The 22108-nt window shown below is 37.0% G+C and overlaps 2 protein-coding genes across 7 annotated transcripts; one reads left to right on the top strand and one right to left on the bottom strand.

Annotated features, from left to right (window-relative positions):
* Window positions 1-1296: 1296 nt before the first annotated feature.
* Window positions 1297-10959, top strand: LOC135583558 (uncharacterized). Of its 2 annotated transcripts, none has more exons than XM_065134756.1 (17): window positions 1297-1737; window positions 2318-2680; window positions 2776-2916; window positions 4283-4415; window positions 4493-4606; window positions 4715-4788; window positions 4860-4934; window positions 5044-5136; window positions 5272-5332; window positions 5436-5768; window positions 7289-7415; window positions 7604-7703; window positions 8582-8651; window positions 8730-8882; window positions 9589-9684; window positions 9816-10132; window positions 10462-10959. In XM_065134756.1, the coding sequence occupies exons 1-17, from the start codon at window positions 1651-1653 to the stop codon at window positions 10690-10692; spliced, it is 2568 nt and encodes an 855-aa protein (XP_064990828.1). In that variant the 5' UTR covers window positions 1297-1650; the 3' UTR covers window positions 10693-10959. The 2 variants fall into 2 exon arrangements, with proteins under 2 accessions (XP_064990828.1, XP_064990827.1); XM_065134755.1 differs by having other exon boundaries at window positions 4475-4606.
* Window positions 10960-15890: 4931 nt separating this feature from the next.
* On the bottom strand, window positions 15891-21420 carry LOC135586476 (E3 ubiquitin-protein ligase RHF2A-like). Of its 5 annotated transcripts, none has more exons than XM_065137446.1 (11): window positions 21242-21420; window positions 20694-20834; window positions 20541-20587; window positions 19896-19958; window positions 19696-19804; window positions 19227-19588; window positions 19007-19111; window positions 18569-18933; window positions 18355-18406; window positions 18085-18272; window positions 15891-16141 (listed from the first exon to the last, which is right to left on the bottom strand). In XM_065137446.1, exons 2-8 carry the CDS (start codon window positions 20823-20825, stop codon window positions 18621-18623), a joined length of 1131 nt encoding a protein of 376 aa, XP_064993518.1. In that variant the 5' UTR covers window positions 20826-20834; window positions 21242-21420; the 3' UTR covers window positions 15891-16141; window positions 18085-18272; window positions 18355-18406; window positions 18569-18620. The 5 variants fall into 5 exon arrangements, with proteins under 5 accessions (XP_064993518.1, XP_064993519.1, XP_064993516.1 ...); XM_065137447.1 differs by having other exon boundaries at window positions 18355-18378; XM_065137444.1 differs by having other exon boundaries at window positions 18085-18406.
* Window positions 21421-22108: the final 688 nt, after the last annotated feature.

The following is a 22108-nucleotide window of genomic DNA, read 5'->3' as shown; positions in this document are numbered from 1 at the left end:
CTTCATTTACTATTAGAAGTGTAATATGAGTTTTTCCATCCACTATCTGAAAAATAAAACTCTTCATCCACTATTAGAAAGTATGTGATATATATATTTGTTATTTGACTATTATGTATATGATCGAGATATGTTGCATATAACTAATATATGATTTTATTTATTGAATAAAAATTATTATTATTTTTCTAACATATAAGTTTCATAATAAATTGATATATTATCATTTTATATTAAGTTGTTGGTATTTATATATGTTTCATGAGTATTTAAGATTAATTATATATATATTTGGAGGTTTTATGTGTAGTTGTTTATGTATTTTTATCATATATTTATTCTTAGAGTAACTTATTAATTTCTAATAGATAAGAGATTTGAGTAGAGAAACTTTTTCATTACTTGGCCTTAATATGATATTTAATGTTTTAAAGATAGAGATTTGAATTCAAGAATAAAAATAAATCTTCTGTAAATTATGAATAATGAAATGATCCATTATTTTGTTTATAAACATGAGATGCGAAGATGAGATTCACTTATCAAATTTGATACCTCATCCAATATATTTCATTTCTAAAATACTAGATTGATGATGATGTATCAAGCTCACTTATCAAATATTAAAAAATTGATACCTCATATAATATATTTTAATGAATTCACTTACAATAGTTCAAGATTCATTTTGGATTTCCAACATTTAAATAAGTAAATTTTGTCCATCAACCATCAAATTAATTGTTTTTAATATAAAATTTACCAAAGGTCAATGTACCTTTAACCCTTAATGAGTTTAGTAGAATAATTTATTAAGTGAGCTAAGTTTGTCACTAGACTAGTATTTTAGGTGTATATTTATTAATAAATAAATTTTTTGAACATTTAACCTTGAATAGTAAACCATTGTTAGAAGATGCTATGTATTACTTTTAGGAAAATATATCTAGAAGGATCATAATAAAAATTAAAACATTTTTAATTTAAATAGTAATATAACCTTAATAGAGTTTGATAGTTATAAAAGGATTAATGTAATCGATCATAAAATAAATAGTTGATATATTATTTGTTAGGATGTATTAATTAATTTGAAGTGACATATATGTCTTATTTATGATTGTGAAGGGCAAAAAGGTTCTTTCAATGCTTTCGTTGGTCAAACCGTTTTAGCTTTTATATAGCAGGAATACGTCGAGGCGGGTAATGGCACTTTCGTTATAAATCAAGAAAATAGTAGCATTTACGTAACGTTTAGTTATATAGTGGATTATCTTTACTTTTATTATTGTCTTTAGAAATATCAGAGCTACGTCGTCACTCTCTCTCTCTTAGAGGTCGCCGATCCTTCTTCCGTCGTTGCTTCCGACTTCCGGGAATTACGAGACCCAGCAGATCTCCACTTCGGCCCCCATCGACTCTCGGCGACCGTCGCGACCTCTAATGGCGCTCTGATCCGCCTGCGGAAGGCTACTTGACGGGACCTCTCGATTCCGGCGACTGTGCATGCGTAGGGAGGCGTCGTCGGGCGGAGAAAGCGAGCTCCTCGCAGCGAAGGCGGGGAAGCAGGGCCCGGCCTGGTTGGTGATGCGGATGATCGGTCCCCCGGTGGGTTGATGGAAGCGGCTCCCGCGGCTTTCGGGTCGATATATGGAGGTGAAGCCCTCGCTTCCTCGTGCGGTGTCATTGGGGGCAGCATTTCCCGTGTCGGTTCTTCTCGCGGTCGTCGCGCTTGAGGTAGGGCGGTTTTGCCACTCGATCTGGCTTGTGATTTTTTTTGGGGTGGGGAGGACATCTTTTTGCCGTGGGTGGGAAGAATCGAATGGAACTTGTTGGCTTTGACGGATTTGGGTTTGGTTGTTTGAGTTTGCATTGGATTGTGGCGTCTACTTGTGATCTGGGGAAGGGGGTAGACCAATCTAGGTTGGTTGTGGTTTAGGGTTTACTATTCCTGTTCTGGTTGTGGTTTTGGGGTCGGTGATTGGTCTTTCCAGTTGTTCTGGTATCTTTCTTTCTGCGTATGGGGGTTCTCGATGTTCATGAGTCTTTGTTCAGAGCTTTGAGGTGGTTGTTGTCCTGTGTAGAACAAGGCTTCTTCTATTACTATGAGTTCCTCGAAATTTTAGCCCTTAGAATGATCTTTTAGTGTCGGACTGATCGCTATTTTAAGTTAGGTAGGCAATTTTTGTGCTCTTTGCTACCGTTCCTTTTACAGACTTAATGCGTGGTGATTTGTTTTTCTTATCTCAAGCCCCTTCAGTAGAACTTGTGCCGAATGCCAGACTTTGACAATTATATTTATTCTTTTGCTTTGTAGATTGCATTGTTCTTTGTGAGTTTTGGAGCAACTTGTGCCAAACCTCAAGACAGTAAGCCTCTGCTTTGGCAAAATACTGAATCTGGGGAGAAAAATGTTTATCTCACGCACTCGTGCATCCATGATGAGATACTCCATCAAAGGCGGCGCCCTGGCCGAAAAGAGTACTCCGTCACTCCTCAAGTTTATCATGGGTCTAGTTTGTCAAGGCCACATCATCGTGGAGGGAGAACTTTGCTTGAATTGTCTCCAGCTTTTCCACTGCAAATTGATGCAAAGCAGCCTATACGGATATTTCTAAATTATGATGCTGTTGGGCACACTTCCGATAGAGATTGTCAAAATGTTGGAGATCTCGTGAAGGTAATTTGTTGCAAGTAGATATTTCCTCCCTCTATGCATTCGGAGTCGTGCATTCTGTAACTGTGAATTGGTCTTCTATTATGCTCATATTTCAGCTTGGTGAACCTCCTGCAACATCAATACCAAGAACACCTGTGTGCAATGCTCACGGAGATCGACCAGTTTTTGCCGATTGTTGGTATGAGTGCACCCTGGAAGATATTTCAGGAGAGGATAAAAAGCAACGTCTTCGGAAGGTATCATTTTAGCTATTGCTGCTTCAGCTGCAATGGAATTAACTTCACATGGATTATAATCGTTTATGTTCATGTTATGTGTCTACCATATAGTCTGTCTTTTACCAAGATTTTACGAGCAAAGTTTGAGTTACTAGTGTAGCTGCCTGTTGCTTCTTACCCAAGTTTTGATTTCCCAACTTGTTGGTTTGTAAGTGATGTTTTGAATAAAGTACAAATGATGTGTTCAACCATTCAGTTTCAGTTTGGTCTGTGAAGTCTCATTTTTTACTGTTATGCTTCAAGTCCTATCCTAGAAGATTTTGGAAACACCTCAGAAAAATTAGAAGAGAATATTAGGTGCTATTATAAACTAATACCTTGTGTTGTTTAATATAGTCATTTAGATAGTCCCAATGACTTGTGGCTTTCAGATGAAATTTTGTTATAATAATGGTTGCGTTGTAATCTAAAAATTCAAGAAGCATTCTAACGATTAATTTACTAAGCCAATATAAAACATATTAAACTCTATGGGAGGCATGGTATGCTAACAATTAATACCCATATCATTTATGTTTAGACTTTAGACTAGTTACACTTAATACGTCCTCATTGGTTTTCATGACAATTCTGGTCATCAGGTTATAAAGGAGCAACACCAAGGGCCATCCTCTTAAAACAGTCAAGTCACAATATGACATAGTGCCGACTTCTTTCTTATCATTCTTTTGAGGGAAATCTTTACTACTATGTACTTAGTATGCATTCTAGATGCTGTTATCTTTCATCGCCATGGTGGCTGCCATGGAGGTAGTATTGACAAGCCATATTGAATTAGATTGTTGATATTTCAACCAGGTTTCATATGTGAACAAAATGGAATTTGTTTTAAAATTATAATGTTTACGCTACATCAGTTCAACTTCTGAGAGAAATTTGGGAGGCAGTCCACTAAAAACTAATTTAAATGACAAAAAAACTACCAAATGCTTTAATTTTGTAGTGAGATTATTTTTAAAGCTTAATAGTTTGAATTGGATATTTCTAGCTATAGGAAGGTATGATTGAGTGCATTCGAAGAAAAAGCTGAAATTTGGAGAGAAAGGGGTGAGAGTAAATCTTAAGGAATGGAAGCACTTTCTAAAACTGGATTGATCAAATTTCGATGTTTTTTGTTCACTTCAATTTGAAACTTCCTTATACTGAATGAATCAATGAAACTGGTGAGACCTACTGAAACCTAACTAAAATTAGTCGTTGTTCTCCTTTAGAAACTCACTGAGATTCCAAAATCAGCTTATTTAAACAATGATGGTTTGATTAGTCACTTGTATTTATGAGAGCTCTCTTTAACTAGTTTTGTTCATCAAATATTCTTGAGCAGGCACTTGGGCAAACAGCAGAGTGGTTTAGAAGGGCTTTAGCCATTGAACCTGTTAAGGGAAACTTGCGGTTAAGTGGATATTCTGCGTGTGGGCAGGATGGTGGGGTGCAACTTCCCCATGAATATGTTGAAGGTACCTTCTCTAGATGTTCTGGATGCGGCTCAGTTTCTTCTAATGTACTTTAGCTTCAGTGCCTTTATACCATGCAGATGGAGTGGCTGATGCTGACCTTGTTCTGTTGGTAACCGCTAGACCCACAACTGGCAACACTCTTGCATGGGCAGTTGCATGTGAGCGGGATCAATGGGGTCGTGCAATTGCAGGTGTTTTAGATATAATAATCGTTGCCAATTATTGGCAAACTTTGTATGTGATTTTTTTTTTGACTTTGATGTCTATTCTAGTTAACCTTTACCTTACAAAAATTGTAGGACATGTAAATGTCGCTCCTCGTCATTTAACAGCAGAGGCAGAAGCCCTGCTTTCGGCTACTTTGATACATGAGGTTGGCCAATTTCTTTTTGTAATGAGGTCTCTCAACTATGCTTCGGTAATTGATGGGAATTCGCTTTGTAGGTCATACATGTTTTAGGTTTTGATCCTCATGCCTTCGCACACTTCCGTGATGAGAGAAAAAGAAGGCGTAGCCAGGTATCTGTTTGCAGTCTGTCTTTAGTACTTTCTTTTTTTACTCTGAGCTCTTTGAACAAGTCACTATTCATTATAAACATAATCTTGAATTAACCACCCATGTTTTCAGGTTACTATGCAACTTATGGATGAGAAGCTTGGACGTATGGTCACACGTGTGGTCCTACCCCGAGTTGTTATGCATGCTAGATATCACTATGGGGTAAGTTGGAGCCAGTCATATAGGAACAAGGAGATTCTTTCTTCATTCTGTTGTTGGAGCATACAAATTAGTTTAATTGTTCTGGAAATTAAGATCATGCTGTCATTTGATCTTGATAATTATTCTTTTTGTCAGGCATATTCTGAAAATTTTACTGGCTTAGAGTTGGAAGATGGAGGAGGTCGTGGTACATCAGGTACTTTCTTTTGCATAAAAAGTGGTATTTAACCAATATGCCTGATCAAATACACCATCGAATTCCATTTGGTCATCTCTAAATGATGTACTATCTATGGCAGGTTCTCACTGGGAGAAAAGACTTCTAATGAATGAAATCATGACAGGATCTGTGGATACAAAATCTGTAGTTTCGAAAATGACTTTGGCTTTATTAGAGGATAGTGGATGGTACCAGGCTAATTATAGCATGGCAGACCACCTTGATTGGGGTTGGAATCAAGGAACAGAATTTGTTACGTCTCCTTGCAATCACTGGAAAGGGGCATACCGTTGCAACACTACTCAGTTGTCAGGTTGTACATACAACAGGGAGGCAGAAGGGTACTGCCCTATTGTGAGTTATAATGGGGACTTGCCACAATGGGCTCAATATTTTCCACAGGCTAATAAAGGCACGCCTCAATTCTAGTTAGCATTTCAAATTGAAATTTTAATTGAAATTTTAATCTCCTGTTTTCTGTTCATCTTTTTTTACTGTAGTAAAGTTGTTCCACGGTGACCTGGATCTTGGCCTTAATCATTATGTATTGAAGTAGTTGAAAACCATTGCAAACCATTGCAAAACCTGTAGCTACTTGTACTAAAAAAATTATGATTACCTGTCAGAAATGGTAAAAAAATTGTTCTATCTACTTATGGGTCATTATCATTCATTGGTAAACTTTACCAAGATCAGCTGCATTTGGCATTTTGAACATCTTCAGGTGGTTCAAGGCATTATCCATATTGGTACTGTAAATTGTATTTAAACCTCTCACATTGTGTCTCAGTTTGTCTTTAAGAGGGTGGGGCACCAAAAAGGTTCCCCATTCTGCATATCATTTTTGAGCCAGAACCATTTTTCTCTCTTTTTCTAGTTTTCTGGTTTGTTTTTTATTTTTAATTTCGAGGCAAATAACTGAGTGAATTTCAAATCCACAAAGTCATAAGAAGTCCCGTGATGGATGAAGCTGAATAGGTACTATAGGAAAATGAAGTGAGCGAGACCTAGCCAAGCCAGATTGGGGATCCACAAAGTGGGTTTACGATACATATATGTGATTGACAATAGTGAACAATTTAAAGGAGAAAAAAAGACAAACTATTTGATGGTGGTTCAATCTCACTAGCAAAAACAAGTGAAATTATTAGCCTGCCTAGTTTGTGATAAAACAGCTTTGGATGTTGAAGTTCTCACTCTCTATGATTCCCTCATTCTTGGGTTCAAAATTTCAAAATGAACATTGCTGCATGTGGTGGTGTAATGTTGTGTATTATCCTCTCTAGATTTGAATGATGTGAGCCGTATGTGTTGGTTGCCCTCTTGTTGTTCCATCATCAGAATGATTGACCATATCATAATAATTTTTCATTAAATTATTATTTTTTCTTGAGCTTGGCAAGTGTAGGACAAGGTATGTTGTGTCACAAGCTAAGATTCTCTTTGTTTTTGTTGTTGATGTTCTTCTTAGTAGTTGAACTAAGCTGTTTAGTTAATTTTAGTAAACTGGTGTTTGTATTGATACTAATGTTTTTCAAATTTATAAGTCTAATCATTCTGTCCTTTCCTTTTTTCCTCTTTTGTTTATTGTTGAAAGTCTGGTGTGGCAATGTGATTTTTGTGTTGGATGAATTTTGTTTTGTTAAAATTTTAGTATAGAGAACCATCAACATATTCCCTTGTAATCCACTAATCCTAAGGACATCCTGCATAATCTGTAACTTTGAAAGAAGTTACAACATGACAACCCTGTTATTTGTTCCAATGTGAAGTGCAGTTTGGTCCAATTTGCCCTCTTTGAATGAAGTTAGTTTTCATTTTAACATTGTAAAAGAATTTGTACCTTTGGTAGCTCTTATAGTTTAAATTAGAAAATTTTCAATATGATGCATTTATTTGTTATAGATGTTAAAAACTACTTTGTCAATGCAGGTGGGCAATCATCATTGGCAGACTATTGTACATATTTTGTTGCTTATTCTGATGGTTCATGCATGGACACGAAAAGTGCACGATCACCTGACAGAATGTTGGGTGAGGCCCGAGGAATTAACTCCAGGTGAGATGATCAATTTTAACATTTGTTTTAATTGGATAACATTCTTTGCTTACAAGAAAGAGGCTTAATGACAAAATGTCAAACAAAATGGGAAATTTATTTATTTATTTTATACCAGCACTAAGATGAACTTATACTAAAATTGAATTCTTTCTTGATCACCTTCTAATGTGCTACATGCTTGTCAGGTGTATGGCTTCATCATTGGTGCGCACAGGCTTTATTAGGGGTTCTATGACCCAGGGAAATGGATGTTATCAACATAGGTGTAGAAACAACACATTAGAGGTAGAGAACTATTTTATTTTGCATATTCTTACTGTTTATCTTTCTACATTTTTTTGTAAGATAGCATATCGCACTGCAACTATCCAGATATGTGGATGAGAATGTAAAATAGCTTATTGCACTCTACATAAACTTGATATGTCTGGCACCTCAATCTAGCCTTTGTTGTTAGTAGGAGGTTTACTATAGTATATTTTGGCATTTGATGTTATCTTAAATTTTTGGAAGAAAGCCTTTTCAGTAAATATAAATGGATCCGATTGATGCAAATTGGTTATGCATATGTTTAACCATTTTGCTTCTCTAGGCAAAAACTATTCTGAATTTTGCAGAAATTCCTGTCTGATGCAGACAAAATTGAAATCATTATTTAACTTGAAGATAAATCATAGTAGTCATTTCTTCTAACTCATTGGAGTAATGTAATTTTCTTTTCTTTTCTGCCATAAAATTTCTGCTCTTATTGAAACCTTTAAGTATCTTTAGCTCTATCAGTACCTGCTGAGATTTCTGTTGGAAATTTAACATCTAGCCCTTAGAAAGCTCATTCCATCTGTCAATCCCTGAAGAAACTAAAATTCTCTTTACATGCTATTTGAAGTTTGCTTTGGCTACCAGCCTTTTGTCTCTTATTTCGTGTACAAGGCATACACCCCTACTTTGAGTGCATGGTTATGGTTATTTCCATGGATGGCATAAGTTGATTTCTTATGGCACCTGGCTCTAACAGTTCCCATTATTGTTTTATTTTATTAGCACCAGGGTATAGCCTATAATGGTCTTTGATTTATGGGTTTCTTCACAAATGTATACAGCTTATGATATCTGTAGATTTATGCCCACATATGACCTGTGGTAGATCTGATTAATTCATCTAGGTTGCCGTGGATGGTATCTGGAAAGTGTGTCCGGAAGCTGGTGGTCCTGTTCAGTTTCGTGGATTCCATGGTGAGTTTCTCATTGTGCTAAAACATGTCATATGAGAGCTTCATAGACTCATCAATATGATTGACCTTGATGTTGCAGGTGAGCTGATCTGCCCAGCATATCAGGAGTTGTGCAGCAGTGTGCCTATGTCTGTCACTGGCCAGTGCCCTGGCTCTTGTAGCTTCAATGGTGACTGCATTGATGGGAAGTGCCGTTGCTTTCTTAGCTTCCATGGCAATGACTGCAGCAAAAGTGAGTTTACAAGATTACAACACCTATTGCATAGTTTATTGCATTTTGACTCCATCCATGTCAACCAAATGATGATGCTCTCCATGTTTTTTACATTCTTTGTAAAAGCCACAATCCACATTGCAAAATCCAACCTCCTTTTCTTTGAAGATAATTGTTATCCATGTCAGCCAGAGGATATTTTTCATATACTCTAAGCAAAGAGTGAATTTTCGAATTCTTAATTAAGCTGGAGGAGCCAGAATGACTGATAAAAATTGTGTGCATTTTATGTGCTTTCTGTTGTTGGTTCTCATTTTCAAACTATAAAAGGGCTTCCTAAGATACTTCAAAATATGTGGCTATTGCTTCTTCATCCCTTCAAAATTTTTTGGCGAATGCCAATCGTACCATTGGCATTACTGTCCTGTGGAGAATGTAGGCTCGAGAATCGTATATTACAGTATCATGCATCGGAGTGATCCATCGAATAATTGAAGTCATATGCCCTTTTGGACTTCCTATCCAGATACAAAGTAAAATCTAAATGTATTATGCTGCCTGATAATGTACCTGCTGATCCTTTAATTATAAAATATTGTGGTGGCAATAAAATCATGTTCTTCCACCTAGCTGGTTCTTTGCTTTTGAATATTTACAACTCGGTTGTGGTGCTCAGTGCTCTTGTTCATACTTTTCATGTTTATAAATTATGTTTCATTTGCAGGATCATGTACAGGAAACTGTAGCAGACATGGCATATGCCATCCAAACGGTATCTGTGAATGCCAAATTGGTTGGACAGGTGTCGACTGCTCTACTGGTACTGTTCCCCATTCTGTTTAGAACCTGTATTTCTTGCACATTTTGTGATGCAAATTACATTAGCGTTGGTTGCTCATGCTTTTAGACAAAGAAAGTGTAAGAACTGATATATTGATTTATATTTTGCAGCTATATGCGATGAGCAGTGTAGTTTGCATGGAGGAGTCTGCGACAATGGTGTTTGTGAGTTCCGCTGTTCTGACTATGCGGGTTATGCTTGTCAAAACAGCTCATCGTTGCTTGCTAGCCTCTCAATTTGTGGTGATGTGCTAGCTCAGGATTTACTTGGACAGCACTGTGCACCGAGTGAACCCAGCATACTACAGCAGCTTGAAGCAGCTGTAGTAATGCCTAACTACAACCGATTAGTACCAGGTGGGCGGACGTTGTTTGGCATCCTTGACAATGGCTACTGTGCAGCTGCAGCAAAGCGGCTTGCCTGCTGGGTATGCTATTTATGTCTATCGACTTTAAAGTTCTCATGGGTATTCTTTCTGTTAGTTCTATAGCACTTTGGTACAAGGATTTTAACCAACATTGGATTCATAAACAGATTTTACTTGAATGTTGAGTTAGATATGAACTGTTTCTATGAGAAATAAGAAGTGATCACCAAAACTACAATTTCAAATGAACACTTTGGTTTAAATTTTGATGCAATTAGTGTCATACTTTGCTCTTTAATATCGATCTCTGATATATTTCAACTAAACAGCCACATAGGTGTGTTAAAAGACATGCACCTGTTCTAATATTTGCTTCTTTCTTGCCTCAGATCTCAATGCAACGTTGCGACGACAAGGATGGAGACAATAGGCTTCGGGTGTGCCACTCTGCATGCCGGTCTTACAACGCAGCGTGTGGGGCAGGCCTTGACTGCTCTGACCAGACCCTTTTCAGCAGCGAGGAGGAAGGGGAGGGGCAGTGCACGGGCTACGGTGAGACGAGACCGTGGTGGCTAAGATGCTTTGGGAATCTCTACTCGCAATACGAACGGAAATTGTAAAGTTGTAGTTCTAATTTTTATGTTTGTATTTCCTTTTAGCCATTGTTTTCCTCTCCTCAAGCCTGCATTTTGTGTGCCAAAAGGTTAGGTTTTGATTTCACCCAGGCCAAGAGAATCCTTGAAGAAGGATGGATGGGTTTTTTAGAGAATTATTAGCTTGAACAATAGTAAAAATGTGATTGAGGATAGAGAAAATGGGAGGAATCTGTTGAATGTACTTACCATGTCACACTATTCCTGTCCTTTACAAATGATGCCTTTTGCTCATCTTTGATGGGGGTGTCAGGCTATCTGCCTTCATCTCCTGAGCATTACTGGATTGTGATATTAAGCAATGTAGATTTTGCCTGAGTTGTTAATTTGTGTGTGTGAGAGAGAGAGAGAGAGAGTCCATATAACTTTGGATTGATGTTTCATCGATGACATGATATCCACGAGAAGATATGTTACAAAATATGTCGTATTAGGCTTGACATTAATCAATTATACAAAATAAAGAGAAACGTATAAATTTAAACTCAGATTCCTTTATGATAAATATTCTTGATTAAGAGACCAATAAATAATTCAAGAAACTAAAGCTGTTAGTAAAGAACCTAATATATAATTTAATGTACGAGTGAATCCAAATGTACTATACAAGTCAACTAAAAAACGAGGGCTATATACAAATATTAATTAAACTTAAGCTTTTTTTTTTCTTTTTTTATAAATATGTTCAATTAGATGACAAATAATCCTAGAAATTCAAGCTATTAGGAAATAACCTTTATATATATATATATATATATATATATATATATATATATATATATATATATATATATATATATATATATATATATATATATATATATATACACACACACACACACACAGAAAACTCGGACGCAAGCTCCCGACCTTTGTCGCTTCCCCTTTGAATTAACTCTTTTCTTCCCTCCTCCCATCATCCGCCAACTACCGCTTGCGCCAACGGCGGCGGCCACGGTGCGCAGTGCCGGGTGGAACACCAGCGGCGGCACGCACCTCTCCCGGGCACCACGCCGGGCTACGACGAGGGCGGCGCTGGCTCTGACGGCAAGGGCCGCCACCTCCTCCTTACTGAGCGGCCGCTGCAGCATGGAGATCGGCAGGAGGAAGTAGAGCTGCCCGGGCCGCAGCTCGTCGTCGGCGCTTACGGCGTGCACGAAACCGTCGAACTCCATGTCGTCGGAGTCGCACACGAAGCACGTCGGGTCCTGCTGCAGCAGGTGGGACACCTTCGCGGGCCTCGCGAACTCCTATAGCTGCCCGTCCTGCAGCACCAGCTTGACGGTCGCCGGCTCCGCCACCGCGGCCGCGTCGCACGACTTGCAGATACCCATGTCACTGGACAGGGGCCATATCGACCTCAGGTAACTATATATATATATATATATATATAGAGAGAGAGAGAGAGAGAGAGAGAGGAAACACTATGAGAGGAGTAGATCAAGAGAGAAAGAGACGAAATTACCTCTTAAATCTTTTTAGCATCATAATTTTAAAATTTTAAAATTTATATTAAAATATCCATGTATAATTATATAGTTATAGCAGTGAAACATATAGTTCTATTTATTCTAATATCGTTGATTTTATCGTTGAAAGCATAAAAATAATAAATAAAAATAATAATTTAAATATCTCAGTTATATTTTCGATGGTGACAGACGATGGTACTGCTGAGGGTTATAAGTGATTATTATGGTTGAAGAAAAAGAGTGATGACGAGATATGAGATAAAGGAAGAGGAGAAAGATGTTGATACGGATGTCGATGCTTTGCATCTTTTGCGTCGGCATCGCTTAATAATTATGTCAACACCAACATAGATCTGCACCGATACAGTTGTCGAGCAATGCCAACGCAGAAGTAGATCGTCGACATATGTATTATCTTCTTCCTCCTCTCTCTTAATTCACTTCTCGTCGTTACTTTCTTTCCTCATCCACAGCAGTCATACATGGCCCCTAGTGACACCATTATCCACCACTACCAAAAATATAATTAAGATATTAAAATTATCTTTTTGTCCATCGTTTTATGCTTCGGTCGATAAATCGACGATATTAAAGTACATGGAACTAGATATTTTATTTTTCAATATAAATTTTTTAAATATAAGAATCATAATACTAAAGAGGTTTAACTACATAGGAGAATATATAATTAACCCGGAAGAGACAAATGCGTTAACCATCGATTGCATAGAAAGGTTGAGACACAATTGCTTTATTCACACGCTTATAGAAGTCTTTGATATACTGAACTAGGCTTTCTATTTCAATTAGGAAAACTGTGCTTGGCAGAGTCTAATTTAGAGTTCACAATGATATATATATATACTATAAACGATGATCACAAGTATAAATATTGAGATATGATATTTCTTTCTCTCAATCACTTGAGTAGAACAAACCTTATTAAAAAAAACTCATATGATATTGGCCTTCATGTAAGTATGTACCAACTCGAGCGACCTCAAGTTCTTCGAGCGAGATCATAACTCCTAGCGATAAATTGAGTTTGAAGATAATATAGAAGATAATAAGAATATCAAATTATTTTTTTCATTTAATGTATTATCATTATCTTATTGATTTAATGAATTATTATTTTTTGATATCGGAGTCTTGTTCTCTCGTTCTAACGTCTTAATCCACGAGTGCTGTCGGCAATCTATTTGAGGAGATAGGCATATCATCTGTTCAGATACTATCAACTCTGTCATCTTCTTCTTGTCATGGAAAATCATATGACTAGAGATGAAATGATCTCTTGGCAGCATTACATGTTCCACTTGGGATAACTAAAGTTCCAAATAAATGTAAATGAAGACTAAAATTCGTGATATAAAGCACAGAAAATTGGTAAATCCATATATACTCGTCATAATTACGTTCTATGGGACCATTTCCCAACAAATTAAGTAGGTATAGAAGGTTGAAAGTGATATCTACTAGATACAATCGGAAATTGATATTATTATGTCGATTTTGATTGTTGGAATTGGAAATCAACATGGAGTAATTCAATGTCCACTTGCATAGTTGTCTCAGTATAATTTTAATATGTAATTAGTTCGTTCGATTACGAAGATGTTAAAACCTATAAAACTGGGTCGAGAGTATTCCTAACAAATACCCCTATAATATTTAAATTAATTCAAGTTTCAAATAATTGAAAAAGAGCTATAAGATATTTCTCTCGACCTCAATTGTGGTCGTTTCATATCAAGCACAATAGCATAGTGATAATTCAGCTAATTCGATCACGTGACATCGAGATATTATCGTAGGTGGTCCTAAAGTTTCAAACATATATCGTCCATATGGGTCCAAAGTGATGGACGTACGTTGTCCACATGGCCCTAGGATGTTAGGCATACATGATTCGTATGGGTCTGAGGTGTCAATCGTATGTTACTGTCATATTGGCACGTGACTCTAAGGTGTCGCCCATGTCCTCATTCGATAATATAGAGCCAAATCGATTATACATCATGGGAATGATCTTTTTGTCAATTTAGTCGTTTGTCGTCGGAATACACATCCATCGATAATTTTGATGATTTGCTACAATGTCGATAAAATAACTTAAGTCACTTCTCGACTTTCACAGCACTTGGCAAGCGAAGAAGTCAATATGGGTAAAAGGATATGGTCAAGATCTCAATATCACGTGCCCAATATAACAGCACCACATAACCAACAATTTGAACCCACATAGAAGATGTGTATTTACACCCTAGAGCCATATGGATGATGCATGTCCTCATCTCAAATCAACATGAACGATGTATATCAAATATCTTAGGGCCACATAAGGTGATATCTTGACGTTATGTGGTCGAATTAGCTGAACGGGTCATCGCACTGTTAGGCTCGACTCAAAACTCTCCAAATGTGTTAACATTACTTTAGTGCTCTTTCTAAATATCTCGGACTAACTTAAATATCAAATAAATATTTGTCAAGAACACCCCTAAACCAATTTTGCAGGATTCGACATCCTAAAACACAGAGGAACTAATGATAGATCGAGATCAAACGTAGACAAAATATCGAAGAAGACCTCAATTGATTTTGAATCAACTTCATGATTACTTAATGAATGAGAAAGTTGACTTAACATATACCAAGATATTACGATGACTAACAGATGAGAAAACTATCCCTTGGTTAAATAAAAATATTATAATAGATATTAAGTGTAAGTCTTTGTTCCTCGGTTACAATATTTTTATATATTATTATAATATTATAAAAAGATTGAAACACTTTTATTATATAAAAAATAATATACTTGAATCAATTCAATTGTTCCAATTCAAAGGACGATTTTTTTTTTTACATTTTGGGGTAACGGGAAATATGAGGACAGTGGTAAAGAAAAAAATTAAAAAAAAAAAACGAAAATATCAAAATAAGAATTATTTTTCATCAACTATCTGAAAAAAATACATCATTGACATCTACAGCTACCCGTACTGTATGAGTTCGCTGTATGTGATCCTGATGTGCCCTGCGAGCCACATTCAACCCAATGTCACTTCGGAGGCTCGATCATTGCTGGGGTACGTCCGGCTACTTATGGGAGAAGTATCGCCATCCGAAATCACATGGAAAGTTGGGACAAAACCGCAAAGTCAGTTGTCTTGTTCATTTGACAAAGTATCAGCTTTTATTATCCATCGAAGATTACACCACGCAAGGCTTGCTTTGCTTGTGATGGATCGGCGCAGCCGGAAACTGCCGATGCCGTGTGACGTAAATTTTACCATTGTGACGACCACATGAACAACAACAGCATATGGATTCCATGTGAAGGACCAGCATAGTATTTAATGGCTTCAACTCAAATCTAGGCATGGGTCCCTGTCGATATCACAATCATCTCACGAATCGGCTGATGGATAAACTAGTTTGACAAGCCTTACCATTCGTAATGCTTTAACTCGAAAAATAATGTGCTCGATCTAGTATCATGTAAGCACCGATTTAGATTGTCCATCGTAGATAGATTAATGGAGTTAGGATTGATCGAGTTACGATGACAATCTATGATCACAATGAATCCATCAAACATGCATATGATCCAAAACAATAATATTAGAAGACAAATGGGGGCAAATGATCCAAGAGGCTTGGAGATGGATATGCAGCATGATTCGATTAAGCAACGAGGCCATTTCATATAATCAACATAAAGCATATCATAACCTTTGTTCCAGAGGATTGTAACCGTTATTACTGCCAACAAGTTTCTCTATCAACGCCTGAAAGCAAACATATTAAATCTAAACCAAAAAAAAAAAAAACAAAGTAGTTCCCTTGAAGCATTTTCCTCCTTTGTTACAAATACTAAGCAGCACGCGTAGCAACTGTAACTTCCACCTCACAATCTTGGCGGCATGTAATTTTCACTGCCCGACGATACGAAAGAAACCAAAGTTAGAAATTTCTGCACAAATATGTACCGATGACTGACCGACCGATGACATAAGAACAATATTCATGGATAAACAAGGGAGAATAGTTCACAAGCGTAGCAATCTGTGGAAAATTTTGAAGGGGTATAAACTTGACAAGTAGTATTATCAATTCAAGAAACAAGACAGAAATTAGATAGTCAGAGCATGTAATGTAGGAGCAGAGATTTCATAAAAAAAACTGAACCTCTGTTTGTCTGAATAAAAATCAAAGCCCGCAAAATTTTGATATACAGTTTGGGTGGTATTTCACTAGGATATCTATCAAGTTCCAGAGCTCAGGCATATACTCACTCAACTGGCCCACGATTCATCCTTTTCTTTTCCTTTTCAGAAGCATAACAAAATGCATGGCATTGTGAAAATCCTTAACTTCCAAAACTACAAATTAGTGTTCCAACAAATGGAGAAGAATAGTTTTTGTACATGAATTCATCTACATAAAACAAAGAAGCATAAAAAAGATAAAAGGTAACCCCTAAACACTAGTGAAAATACTACCATAGATATCTCTCATAACATCAATATAAGTAGTGGATCCATCTTTCTTCTCTAAAACCCACCATAATATATCTCTAGGAATTTTATCATATACTTTATCTAAATCAAATAAAAAACATATGAAATCTTTCTTTTCCCTTTGATTTTCTATTATCTTGAACAGTTGATAGACCAAATTGATTTTAGGAAGTTTTTGTTTCACAACTTATTTGACTTTCAATTACTATTTCATGAGTTCCTTTTAAAGTATATTTGTACTATTCATAGTGTAGCTATAATATTAATTCCTTTATAATTACTACAATTTTGGATATCCCATTTATTCTTATAAATTGATACTAAAAAACTCTTCATTCATCGGACATCTTCTAATTCTCAAGATTTTGTAAATAAACTAATCAAACTATTTATTCCTTGATCACCTTAACTTTTTCATACCAAAATATGAATGCCATCATATCTCAAACTCCTACATATTTTCATATTTTTTATAAATATTTTCCACATTTTCTTAAACTCTTTCAATAGAAAGTACTATCCAAATCTTTTTTTTTATTTCTCTAACTTTAGCAATTCAAAGTATATTGTCTTTTATTACCCTTAGTACACAACTTACTATAAAAATTATCATAAACCTTATATTATATAAAAATTATCTTCTATTCTTAGATTTTATATATCTTCTAAATTTTTCATCATTTTCACAATTTTATCCATCTTTAAAGGATGATCTGCAAAGAAGAGAAAATTAAAAAAAAAAAAGAATAAATCTTCTATTCCTCAAGTGAAAGAAATAATATCCTTTTCTGTTTCTCTTTTGCTCTGAATGAGCATGACTATGTGTGTCTGTGAGAGAGAGACAGAGGAGATTGTGGCTAAGATCCTGTCAACAAGATTGAGACATCAATGCTGCTGATTCAAAATCACGCACATGAACTCTAAAACAGTGCTCATCTTCATTAGAAATACTTTTCAACATTCTGAAACAAAAAGATATCATTTTCTAAAAGCCAAGTTATGCATGGAATAGAAAATAACAAAAAACATTAAACTGGAAATAGAAAACATTACAATAATCTACATTTGTTCCACATAAAAAATTACTAGCTTTTGGATGGCAGCATCAAATTCACACAGATATATCGTTCATGCAAAATTGCTGTTTATGTGAAGACTTGTTGACATGCGAATTTGGTCCACATGCAACTAACATGATTTAGATCACGAAAAATGGTATGGATTCATAATGTAATTTTTCAGATCAGATTTTAGTGAGTGCTTTCTTCCAATATTGATTTTGGGTTTGACAAAAATGCAAAACATCCTCATCTGCTTGAATTTTAATTAATTAGTCATCTAATTATCTATCACCCTACCTTCTCCCTCTCCACTCAACGGTCTTGACAGCCACTACTGCCCTTGATAAGGCCAGCCATCCACCTTCATTGACCTCCAATACTCCATCTCAGTCAGATCTGCTAACTTTAGCAATCCCTATCACCCAACCTCGTGTCCTTGATCTCTCCATTTTTGCTATATTAGCACACGAAGCACCAGCTAACCTCTATTACATGAGACAGATCGAACATCATCCACCAATTTGGGAGTCACCAAACCAAAGTAGCTGATTAAAGGATGTTCGTCACCTCAGTCAAATCAGGCCTGGCCACCTTCAAGCAAGCAAGACCACAATTAAGCCTGATATAGAGTCAACTCAGGCCATTAGCAACTTTAGGGGCTAAGTCTTGTTGATCTGAATAAAATAGGGAACATAATATTGGAAGTACAAAGTATAAACTTATTTATCTGATTTTTACAATAAAAATAATCAATGCAACAGGGTAGCAGAAATTAAAATACCTTCAATGTTGAACACTGCTGCATGTTCAACCTTTAGAACTTGTAGAGTAACTTAATCGAGACCTGAAGTTGCAATGCAAGAAGATGATGTAGTACTATTGTTTGGATGAGTACTGGCATGATTGGAAATAACACCCTCATTTCTCGGTTCCATAACTGAGTGCACTTCGGCACTAGGCGAGGCAGAAGAACTGGATGTTCTTCTACTATCTCTAGTGTCCAAGCGCTCCATCATCCGTGACACAGTGGCAATACCAGCATTAACTTCTCTCCTAACTTCAGAACCAATATCTGCCACAGAACTATTTCGTGAAAACAGCCGTTCCCTCCACCCTCGAGTGCTCTTAACGATGGACTCCTTGTACCTAATTGCAAGATGTAAAGGACACAATCAGCATCTACAATGATACTGAAAACAGCACATAAACATCAAAATACCTCATTGAGACAGAATTCAAGCGAGATTTCAGAGATTCTGAGAAGGATTGTAGGTCTGATGGTCCTGGTTCATGGCTAACCGGAGAGGATTGGCCGGCTGGTGCCCTGAATAAAAGTCATCAGAGCAACTTTATAACAGAGTGATTGAGAAATAATACATATGTATATAAGCATGTAATAAGTATATCCTAAAGAGCACCTGGGACTTGAAATGCTGTACCTGAATCGATCACTGCTGGTCCCAGATGTCAACAAAGCAATCTGGCTAGCATGAGTTGGGGTAACACTTGTTACTTCAGCAGATTCTCCTACTGGAGTAGTTACAGAGGCCGATGGGTTAGCAGCAACTGTTTCAGGAGCTGACTCATTTTCTACTCTTGTGACAGAGGAGGCAGACAGGGATCCCACAGAAGGTGTGTTTGAATTTGTAGAGAAAACCAAATATTGTGGGTGGCCATGAGATCCTGATCTACCCTGTGCTTCTCTTCTAGCAAGATGGTGTGCTCTTCCCATGGCAGCAGCAGCAGCTAAGTGCTGAATAATACGCTCTTCGAGTTCAGCATCACTTCCACCAACTGGCAACTACGATCAATAGTTGAAAGATATGACCATTATTTTCATGGAACTTTTCCCATCATAAACCCAACAAACGATGAGAAAGATCAAAACCAAATAACAGAACTACCCACATGCTGCAATTCGAAATCACCAAGAGCAGGATGATGAAAAATTGTGGTAGTCCGTGTATTGTTAAGTCTGACGTTCCTTTCGCGCTCTACACCATCCAATAATTCTTGGCTGAGACAACCAACAGCAGAAAAAATCATAAGCTTCTAGCTGTAACAATAGTCCAAGCACAAACTGCAATTTTACTTTAATTCATATGAACCTGGTAGGATCCTTCAAACTGATGGACTGCCAGCACATAGGACACTGAGAGCTCCTCTGGCACCTAATAATGAAAAAAAATTATGGTAACTTGAAGTTATAGTGAAAGTGCCTGAAACAATGAATATATTTCAAGGGGGGAAATAAATAATATAGAATACTGAAAAGATAAACAAGCTTCCGGCATTAATGATACCTAACATGAACCAATATCCAATTAAGAAAGGCAAAAAATAATAACCAAACTGATTTAAATACTATCAGAAATATGCACCCTAGACAAGTTTGACCAATCACAGCAACAACCCAAAGATGGGAAATAGTTCCCTTGAATAATGTAATAGTGTAATATACGAAGGTTGTAGGTGAACCTTAGTACAATGGTAACGTTGCTCCTTTACAACCTGGACTATTTGAGTCGCTAAAATAGCCTAGCTAGACAAGATAACATAAATTGATCATCACTCCAGAGACAGCATAAATGGTAGCCTCATACTCTGGGTTTACCCTTTTTAAGAATTGTATAAAAGTTGTTTCATTTGACTAAGAACTTTATGCAAGTACTATCCATGCGCTTAGAAGTACACGGTTAACATCTTCAGACTCAGGTAGTACAGAAATAACAGAGAGGCAAGAAAGACAGTACCATTCAAGAATACATTGTAGATGAAACTCATGCTTGCAACTAGTAACCTGAAGAACAACAACGGATATAAGAAGACGTCTACTTTGCAACAAAGGGAGCAAAAAAGTTAGTAGCACTAATCATATAAGTACATATATCCATAAGACGACATACCGTTGAAGGATCACTTTCACAGAAGACTTCAAGACAGATGCTGCATGCATCATCACAAGCATCCTGAATACCTCCTTCCACGAAAGCCGCAGCTGATGATAAATGGCTCTCCATGTTTGCGGTATCTTCCATTGTTGAGCCCTGTACCAGTACCTTATTTAATTAGAGACAGAGCCAAGACGACGAATCAATCAAGAAAAGCCAGAAAACTTGTAACAACCTAATGAAAGTCTCAGATAAAAGAATCCCCAAGAACGGTTATATCTGAAACTTCTATCCAAAACCGAATACGCCAAATTCGACTACGACCGATGCAGATGGTCCATCCAAATCAACGAGACGCCACAGATTATACCGACAAATCCCCATGGTTATTATACCTAAACTGAAACCAGGGAACAAGGGAAACAAATGACGCCAAACAAGAGATCGATCGAGCACGAGGCAATGAATCTAGCCCCGGTAGAGTAAAATCAAAAGCGGAATCGAGACGAACGAGGCTCCAGAAAAGAATAGAATCAGAAACAGACAAGCGATCGGACCAATACCTCGATATTGGAGACCGTGACAGCGATCGAAACCCGCTACTGCGGATTACGGGACCTCGCGATGCGATTCGTTGGATGCTTATCAAGAAACCCTAGAGAGAGAGAGGGAGGGGTGGAAGGAAACCGCGTGTCGGTCATTCCTTTCCCTCTTTCGCTCGCTATTACTATTTCTTTTGCGATAATGAAGGGGACGGGGATGATAGGGGCTTTATATTTGAGCTTTACTGGCCACGCCCTGACCATAACTTACCCGGTGGTTTACCACCTCGGAATTGGGTCGATTGTGACGGGACGGAGCAGTTAGCGGCTGGGCCAGTTCGACCCACTGGCTTGATTTGGGTCCGGGTAAACTATCGAGGGGTGAGTTCAACGTTTGTGTGTTTTATCTTTCGCCTTATGGACGAATGTGGCGCAGAGGAGGCGGTCCACCTTTTGACCAAGGAAAGGTAGCAAGAGGAAGAGGGCCGAATCGTAGGTCCATCCAGTGGATACTACTAAGCCAAGTTGAAAGTATAGTTACCATAACATTATACCGGATATTAATCCGATCAACAGTTGAATGGATCAGTTGTGTGGAATCATAAATTTATTATTTGAAAAAGGAATTTTTATTGGTTAAAAAGGAAATATACACAAATGAGAACGAGTTACTATATATGTCTATCCCATGTAAGTTTACTTCTTTGTCATGTCTAAATTATTAATATTAATTTTCAAATATTTAAATTTAAATTAGTGGTAGTATATTCATATCTTATCAATCAATTTAAGTCTTAAACCAGTTAAGATTGTTACAATCAAGAGTGTTACGATCTTCCCCACATCATATTTAGTCCTGAGAGATCATATTGTAAACTCCTCTTTTTT

Source organism: Musa acuminata, chromosome BXJ3-1, assembly GCF_036884655.1.
Source record: "Musa acuminata AAA Group cultivar baxijiao chromosome BXJ3-1, Cavendish_Baxijiao_AAA, whole genome shotgun sequence".
Classification (NCBI taxonomy): domain Eukaryota; kingdom Viridiplantae; phylum Streptophyta; class Magnoliopsida; order Zingiberales; family Musaceae; genus Musa; species Musa acuminata.
Note: the sequence above shows the minus strand (reverse complement) of the source record. Positions and strands in the feature narration are given on the sequence as shown.

Coding starts and splice junctions, on each gene's coding strand:
- LOC135583558 (XM_065134755.1), top strand. CDS start 1,651: ATGGAGGTGAAGCCCTCGCTTCCTCGTGCGGTGTCATTGGGGGCAGCA. Junction 2,917..4,282: donor AAAAGCAACGTCTTCGGAAG/GTATCATTTTAG, acceptor ATTCTTGAGCAG/GCACTTGGGCAAACAGCAGA. Junction 4,607..4,714: donor ATGGGGTCGTGCAATTGCAG/GTGTTTTAGATA, acceptor CAAAAATTGTAG/GACATGTAAATGTCGCTCCT.
- LOC135586476 (XM_065137444.1), bottom strand. CDS start 20,825: ATGGAAGATACCGCAAACATGGAGAGCCATTTATCATCAGCTGCGGCT. Junction 19,589..19,695: donor GTGATTTCGAATTGCAGCAT/GTGGGTAGTTCT, acceptor TATTGATCGTAG/TTGCCAGTTGGTGGAAGTGA. Junction 18,934..19,006: donor TTGAATTCTGTCTCAATGAG/GTATTTTGATGT, acceptor TCTTGCAATTAG/GTACAAGGAGTCCATCGTTA.